At 40.9% G+C, this 8322-nt stretch overlaps 1 protein-coding gene and 1 long non-coding RNA gene across 7 annotated transcripts in view; one reads left to right on the plus strand and one right to left on the minus strand.

Annotated features, from left to right (window-relative positions):
• Window positions 1-8322, plus strand: part of LOC121034930 (uncharacterized) — a 67603-nt gene that overhangs the window by 32924 nt on the left and 26357 nt on the right. The gene's annotated exons all lie outside the window — the stretch shown is intronic.
• Window positions 37-8322, minus strand: part of LOC121034929 (N-acetyllactosaminide alpha-1,3-galactosyltransferase-like) — a 20133-nt gene continuing 11847 nt past the window's right edge. For 3 of the 5 annotated variants that reach the window (XM_040482174.1, XM_040482173.1, XM_040482175.1), the window contains 2 exons: window positions 6973-7107; window positions 3257-4266 (listed from right to left, as the gene is read on the minus strand). In XM_040482174.1, coding sequence (XP_040338108.1) covers window positions 3573-4266; window positions 6973-7107 — 829 coding nt within the window. In that variant the 3' untranslated portion in view covers window positions 3257-3572. Of the gene's footprint in view, window positions 648-3256; window positions 4267-5586; window positions 5692-6972; window positions 7108-8322 lie in introns of those variants that run through there. The other 2 variants (XM_040482176.1, XM_040482177.1) reach the window with 2 other exon arrangements.

The following is an 8322-nucleotide window of genomic DNA, read 5'->3' on the forward strand; positions in this document are numbered from 1 at the left end:
CAACTGACTGCGCCACCCAGGCGCCCCTTTCATCACAGTGCTTTCTTGATGGCCCATGTACAAAGTGGCCTTGGTGGCAGAGACAGAGGCTATCCAGTGGCTCAGTAAGATAGACTTCCTCTCATCAGTGACGATCTGGCTTTCTCTGCTGCTAAACGTGCAACCACCCGGCAGCAGAGGCCTCCCTGAGTACATCATATGACACCTTTCTTCTGAGGGACTGTCTGGCCCCTGGCAGCATATTGGTAACCTTGGAGCTTTTCCATAAGGGAAGGAGAAGAAATTTGTCCCCAAACAAATATATTCTGGGTACAGATATACCTTCCTTTCCCATAGTGCTTCTTCCAGCACTACCACTTGCGGACTTACAGAATGTTTTCTTCATTGCCTCTGCCAAGGAGAGAGAGTTTATTGGCAACTAAGTGCAACAGTGGGCTTCTGTCCATGGAATTCACTGGTGTTACCTTATAACTCATGACCCAGAAGCAGCTAACTTTGTGAAGCAGCCTACTGAAGCCTCAGTCACAAAATCAGCTCTAAGACAACACCTGGTGAGGTCGGGGTGCCATTCTAAAGGAATGTTCTAAAGGAATTAAATAGTAGTCACTAGGTCATATCATCTTCCTCAAAGCCACAGTGCATGGGTCCTGGAACCAAGAAGTAGAGATGTGAGGCTTTGTTTTACAATTACACCAGATAATCTGCTGGAACCATTTAAAAAAAAAATTTTTTTAACGTTTATTTTTGAGATAGAGAGAGACAGAGCATGGACGGGGAGGGTCACAGAGAGAGGGAGACACAGAATCTGAAACAGGCTCCAGGCTCTGAGCTGTCAGCACAAAGCCCGACGTGGGGCTCAAACCCACGGACCGTGAGATCATGACCTGAGCCAAAGTCAGACGCTTAACCGACTGAGCCACCCAGGCGCCCCTGCTGGAACCATTTTTACTTTCTTCTCTGCAACCTTGGGCTCGATGAGTTTGAAGGTTCTCGTGTACAAGGAAACAAAATGATGGTCCTGTTGAATGGGCATCTGAGACTCCCCCCTGGCCATTTTTCATTCTCATTGTGCTGGATCAGCAGCCAGAGAAGGGGTCTCTGTACTGGATCAGGGAACTGATTATCAAGATGAAAGTCGGTTGCTATACCACAATGGTGGAATGAGGGCTGTATCTAGAGTTCAAGGTGTTCCCTGGGAGCCTCTTAAACCACTTTATCCAACAGTCCGTGTTAAGGGAAAGCTGTGGCAATCTGATAAAGACCCACTAAAGACTCAGATTCTAAAGATTATAAGACTCAGATTATAAAGAAGCTTTATATTATCTTCCTAGTAAGGAACCCTACTCATCTGAGCTTCCAGCAGAAAGTAAAGAATGTGGAATGGGTGGCGAAAGAAAGGAGTGATCAATATGAACTTGACCTTGGAACCAGCTACAGAAATGAGGACCACAGAAGGCATGTATATTTTTCTTATGTTTATATTATAAGCATAAGTATACATTATCATATATATGTACCTTTTTATGTGTTAACCAATTATTTTCCCCTTTTCCTTCTCTTACAATTTTTTTTTTTTTTCTAAATGAGTAGTATTAGTTATTCTTTACAATTTGGATCAGAGCTCACCAAACAATGAAGAGCCACATAGAGTCCTGAGGGAGAGGACCTCATATCATCCTGGATTCTTGGACATAATGAGGGAAACTATGTCAGGCATTACTTCGGATTTCACCCTTCTGGGTGTGATTATTTACACAAAAGCTGGTTGCGTTTTGCATGGTAGAAACATGAAGTCATTTTATGGGAGTTAGGAGGAAGAGGATGAGTGCTTTGTGGCAACATGGGTGGACTGTGGTAGTCATTTGTCTGTTTACTCTCAGATTTCGATCTCATTTTCCCCACACTCTGCTCGGTGTGGCAGGGACCTCCATTTCCTAGACTCCACTGCATCCGACTACTGGATGGCACTGGCCAGTGGAAACAAAGGCAGACAGGACAGGAGAAGGAGAAAAGTCTGTACATTTCTCTCTCGTCTCTGTCTCTGTCTCCTTTGGGTGACATCCTTAGCAGTGACTAGACTCCTCTCTTTGTTGTCCCCACCCGTGCCAGGCAGCTCATGCTAGGTTCTGGCTCTTTGTGGACATTCTACAATTTTCCCTTCAGCCTTAGGAGTGCTATTGCCTTCATTAAAATAAAAAGTAGGGGCACCTGGGTGGCTCTGTTGGTTGTGTCTCACTTCAGCTCAGGTCATGATCTCACAGTTTGTGGATTTGAGCCCTGCGTCGGGCTCTGTGCTGACAGCTCAGGGCCTGGAGCCTGCTTCGGATTCTGTGTTTCCCTCTCTCTCTCTGCCCCTTCCCCACTCTCTCTCTTTCTCTCTCTCTCTCCAAAATAAACATTAAAACATTTTTTTTTTAATTATGGGTTGCTTCACTTTCTCTTGTGTGCACTTCAGCTCTGTTATGAGCTCCTGTATGTCCAGTTCCCTGTGTTAAATCTCCACTGTTAAGTACTGAGGATAGCATTATCTGTTTTCCTAACTGGGCCCTGACTAGTGGTAAAATCCTTGTGTGTGCCTGTATGTGTGCATGTGTGTGATATGAATCAATTTGTGTAAAACACAAGTGTCACTGTGTGTGTGGGTGTTCATGTGGTGGGTATATAAATGCATATAAAAGGAATAGTGAGGGATAGGTTTTCAAAGGGAGAGTAAAGGAGGGGCTTTCAATTTTCTCTGTATTTATTACATTTTCTTTTAGTTTTTATAACAATCAATCTCATAGTTTTAAAACGCCTAGTTCTTTTTGAGTGACTCAGTTTCCTAAGTAATGATCCGTCCATCTGATGGCAGCTTTAACATCTTTAATGTTTTGCATAGACAGGATATTACTATAGTTGCAGTGACTTCTTATCCACACCTCCAGACAATCCCCTTTCTTTTTTATTTTTATTTTATTTTGTTAATTTTTTAGATTTAATCTTATTTGAGAGAGAGAGAGATGGGGGAAGAGGCAGAGGGAGAGAGAGAGAGAGAAAGAGGTAAAGAGAGAGAGAGAGACACAGAGAGAGAGAATCTTAAGCAGGCTCCATGCTCAGCACAGAGCTTGACGGGAGCCTTGATCCAACAACCCTGGAATCCTGACCTGAGCCAAAATCAAGAGTTGGACCGGCTGAGCCACCCAGGCACCCTGACAACCCCCTTTCTTAAGCAGTATGAGAAATGTGTATCTACATGGATCAATAAAAATATTTCAGGTTTCATTTTCTTGTGACAGATTCTATTTTGTTCAATGTAATCCAACAAATAATATCTCCTCAATATTCACACAGGATATGAAATCATTGTATCTCCATCTGACGTCAGTACATTCATTCTGCAATTGCTGTATCCCATCTTATACAATTCACAATGAATATGAGAAGTATGAGTATTCCATATTGGCGGTCTTGCCATTTTGCTAGTGATTTTTTTTTTTTTTTTTAGTGCTAAAATTTATCAACTGCTAATTTTCTAAGGAATAAGACAAAAATGATGCTCTTATTTTCAGAAATCTGAAGGAAGTGCTATAAAACTACAATTTCATCCTAAGATGTTTATAATCCTTTTTAGCCCAAGAGAGTTTGATATTATGAATATTAATGATATCTGTTCTAGTAAAATCCCAGCGATATTCCGGTGATAAGAGCTTAGCAGGTTTGTGGAGAAAGAAATACTTATTTAAGTGGCTTTCATCATGCCATACTGCTTCAATGCTGTTTTTCTTGTCATTCATGATTCCTTCCAAGCACTCCCTGGCAATATTGAGAACTTGGGTAGGAGTGCCACCAAATACAGCAGCATGGTAATAAAAATCTCCCATGCCAGTAGGTATATATGCTTCTGATAACTCACTTCTTTCATATGGCACCTTTATCAGATCTGCCTTGTACCAGTAAGCATGTAACTGAGCCACTGACTCCCCCAGAGTCTCCACTCCATATTTCCTTACGAAGACTTGATCTACATCCATGCAGAAGAGAAAGTCGACTTCACGCTGGATATGATCTACAACATGTTCACTAATAGTCTTCATGCGCATCATGCTGACATCTTGCCATCTCTTCTCTCGCTTAATTTCAAACACTTTGATTGTACGGAGGGGACTCAGCTGTATCCAAGGCATCCTGGAGAAGTCATCTATCAGGACATAAATTATGACTTTATGGCCAACCATAAAAAACATATCTGCAGATAGTATAAATTTCCTCAAATAGTGGTCGATATATCTGTGAAGTAAACAAGAAATGATTAAGTTCTTTGTCTTCTATTGCAGTGAAATGCATACTACTTAAGTTACACTGGTCGTAGTTTGTCCAGAAATACTAGTAGGCAAACTAAATATTAGATACGCTTCTTGAGTTATATTTAAGTAGCATAAAAGAAAGTGAAATTATCTGCCTTTCCTCTCCCTGATGGGGTTCTGTGGATCATGAGAAAAGAGGACTTCCTTACGAGGGGGAATGAAACATGGTGAGATCAGTAAATGGCACAGAGCCCTGTCGCAAGATGAGAGCCAGAGTCTTTAGGGTTGTCTGGGAGGAAGGAGCTTGTGTTGGGGATTGTAGGCAAGAAGGTCTTGGGTCCTTGCACGAGCAGTGATTGATGTCCGTGGCTTGCTTTATGAGGAGGAATTTCTGAGGAGTCAATAATGCAGACATACAAGCCTCAGCTTCAGATAATGTTTATATAATCATTAAAAATAAGTTCTGGGGGCGCCTGGGTGGCGCAGTCGGTTAAGCGTCCGACTTCAGCCAGGTCACGATCTCGCGGTCCGTGAGTTCGAGCCCCAGGTCAGGCTCTGGGCTGATGGCTCAGAGCCTGGAGCCTGTTTCCGATTCTGTGTCTCCCTCTCTCTCTGCCCCTCCCCCGTTCATGCTCTGTCTCTCTCTGTCCCAAAAATAAATAAACGTTGAAAAAAAAAATTAAAAAAAAAAAGTTCTGGGTATTGATCAAAGTTTTAAGAAACATAGTAGGTGGAGTCGGGAGAAAAGTTTCTAGTTTGGAATATCTGAAGTTATGGTAATTTAATAATTAAAGCAAGATAAATTATGACAAATACCTCTTAAAATATTCTACTGAGTTGGAAGCTAGCAACCCAAATACAAAGAGATACCATTTATCCGCATTTTTTTATGGTTAATGCTTTTGTACTGTGTTCCAGAAATCCTTGCCTCCTCAAGGTAGTGAAAGTATGCTTCTATATTTTCTTTTAGTTGCTTTATTGTTTTCACTTTCACATTTAGGCCAGTTATCCATTTGAATTAATTTCTGTGTATGGTATAATACAGGGCTCTTTGGTATTGGTCTTTGCCTTCGATAGTAATCCTATTGGCCGAGAATGCCTGGGACTCACCTAGGCCCCTGCTGCTTGTGGTGAGACCCCCACAGACATTTCTCTTACCAGCCAATGTTGTGGCTGGACCAGCCCACACTTACAAGATACTCCTCAGCAGCAACCATCAGAGAACTTTGAAAAAACAAAGTTCGTTACTCACAAGTCCTGGAGGGTACAAGGTAGGCCCAGGGCCACAGAACGAGGTCTTAGGTAAAGGGAGAGAAGGGGGCGATCCTTGGGGATTCTGCCTTTATTTGGCTGGGGGATGGGGTGCCAAGGCTTTCACAGCTTCACTCTTTATTGCAGAATTTGAAACCTAAGAGCAGGAATGAAAGTGCAGGAAGGAAAGTGCGGGGTCACTCAGGTGGTCAGTTACATAGGTTACCCAGGCCTTTCTAAACGGGGAATTTCACAGGAGGGCCGACCTGCCTCTTTACCCAGTTGTTTAGTTAGTGACCAACCATGTTATAGCCCGCAGTATGTTTATTCAAGTTGGATGTCTTTGAAATGAGTGCCTCAGTAATCAAAAGTGTAATGTCAGGCATTCACAAGAAAAAAAAAGGTTATCATCAGGCACTTTCACTACTATGGTGAACTTATTTTTTTTAATTTTTTGAAAACTTTCTATTTTGGAATGATATTAGATTTATGTAACAGGTGTAACTGTATTATGCAGAGTTCCCATATACACTCTATGCATCTTCCCCTAATGTTAGTATCTTATATAATCATAGTACATTTGTCAAAAGTAGGAAATTATCAGTGGTTAAATACTATAACTTAACCACAGATTTTGGTTTTTTTCACCTGTTTTGCCCCTAACGGGCTTCTAGTTTGCAAGATCCAATCCAGAATACACATTGCATTTAGTCATTATGTCTTGTTAGGCTCCTCCAATCTGTCTCCATGTCTCTCCTTGTCGTTTATAACCCTGACCATTTTGAAGAGTACTGATCAGGCATTTTGTAGAATGGCCCTCAATTTGGGTTTTTCTGATGTTTTCTTAGGTAGAGATAATTTCAATACAGTCACATTTGTCAACCTCTTCCTTTATGATTAGTATTTTCTGTATCTTGATGAAGAAATCCTTTTCTGTCTTGATTTCATTCAGATACACTGCGGTTTGCCCTTTAACTTTTGGTCTTTAAACTGCTTGGGAAGTATGTTTGTATATGCTTGTATATGGAATGCTGTAGAAAGGTGCAATTGTGATTTTCCCATGCTGACATCAACTTTCTCCAGCATCATTTATGGAAATCTTTCCCTACAGATCCACAATGTCATAGCCATGGTCTTTCACATTTGCGTGGGTGTTTCTGTTTTATCATATTGGCTTATTTGCTCATCCCTGGATGATTGTGAATTTTATTGATTTTTTTTTTCAAAGAACCAGCTTTTTGATTCTTTGATTTTACTCTATGGATTTTCTGTTTTCTGTTGCATGGATTTCTGTTCTCATCTTTACTATTTCCTTACTTCTGTTTACTTTGGCTTTATTCCGTTCCACTTTTTCTAGATTTTTGAGGTGGGATTATTGATAATCTCCTATTTTCTATAATAAAAAGCTTGGATGTAAAGGACATTTGGCATTACCTACCTTCCTACGGCAAACACGGTCAGCCCCACGGTAATTTTATGTTTGGCATAATACTGTTCCAAAACTTCTTCATTGAAAGTGCCATGCCACACAACTGGAGCTGACCAGTTGGTGGTGGTCAGGTTCATGGACTGACTGTAAGAAAGACATAAGAATTGTGAACAAGATACCTTTTAATAAAACTGTGGTAGATGTTACCAATATATAGAGCCTGTGTCTGGTTGCAGCATTTCCTTACTCCTAATCCAAAGCCTTGATGGTTATGACAACCCGGAGAAACAGCTTGTCAGAAATGGCCAGATCATTACAAAAGTACGTGTACAGGTTAGTTACACTGTGATTCCAAGATCTTTGAGGACACAGTTAAAACGTCACCCTAAGTATAAAGTAACAATAACTCTTATATTTGGACAAAATCTCCTGGTCTTAGGCTTTTTGACATTAATTACTTTCAGAGACCATATTTTGAAAAATGACCTTCCTAGGTTCATAATCTAAAATGCTGCCAGTGCTAGTATTACTGCATACTGTCAGAATCAACTTTGTCAGAACTCTAGAAGGTAGGCAAAAGTTTAGAGCAATCAAGCAAAAGTTAAATCAAGAAAAGGACGACTCAACACAATAGAAGGAAAGGTTTGTGGTATTTTAACTTAGCCTTTGCACCAACTCACTCCCAGTTTGGCATTGGTGTTGAAAACAGCAAACCATGTTCTCAGTTTGAGTATCTGCTTTGGGATGGAGAAGAGTGGATCTAATTCCAAAGGAAATGTGTTTGTCCATTTTGGCCCTAGAAGTCCCCAAAGGACTGGACTCCTAGTGCTTCCTTTTATTTCACTTAACTCAGAACTCTCTCAAAATGGAAAAGTGGGTAAGTAGAGGGGAATTCTTGAAAACATTTTAAAAACAAACAAGCCCCTGCCATCTGAGGCAAGAAATTACAGTTGGAATAAACACTAGATACGCTGAAATCCTGGGAGGAGAAAATTGGGAGAGAGTTCTTTGAAAAGTAAAGACTTTAACAAGACCCCTTGTATAACGAGGAATTAAGGAATCCATACACGTGTTCAGGATTACATGCTCAGAAAAGATCCCTGAAGATCCTAAGATTTCACCTCTGGCTGATATTTAGGCTCAGTGTAAGCAGGAAGCGAAGACTAATGCAGAGTTGTAAACAACTGGGCTGTGTTGAAGGAGGGCCCAAACACAGAGCCAATCTTCAAAGACTGTAAGAAGGTTATTTTTTTCCCTCTTTCTTTTCCTTTCCCTTCTCTTCCCTTCCATTTCCTCCTTTCCTTTCCTTTCCTTTCCTTTCCTTTCCTTTCCTTTCCTTTCCTTTCCTTTCCTTTCCTT

The sequence above is a fragment of the Herpailurus yagouaroundi genome, unplaced genomic scaffold (assembly GCF_014898765.1).
Source record: "Herpailurus yagouaroundi ecotype Mexico unplaced genomic scaffold, PumYag 160, whole genome shotgun sequence".
NCBI classification, from domain to species: domain Eukaryota; kingdom Metazoa; phylum Chordata; class Mammalia; order Carnivora; family Felidae; genus Herpailurus; species Herpailurus yagouaroundi.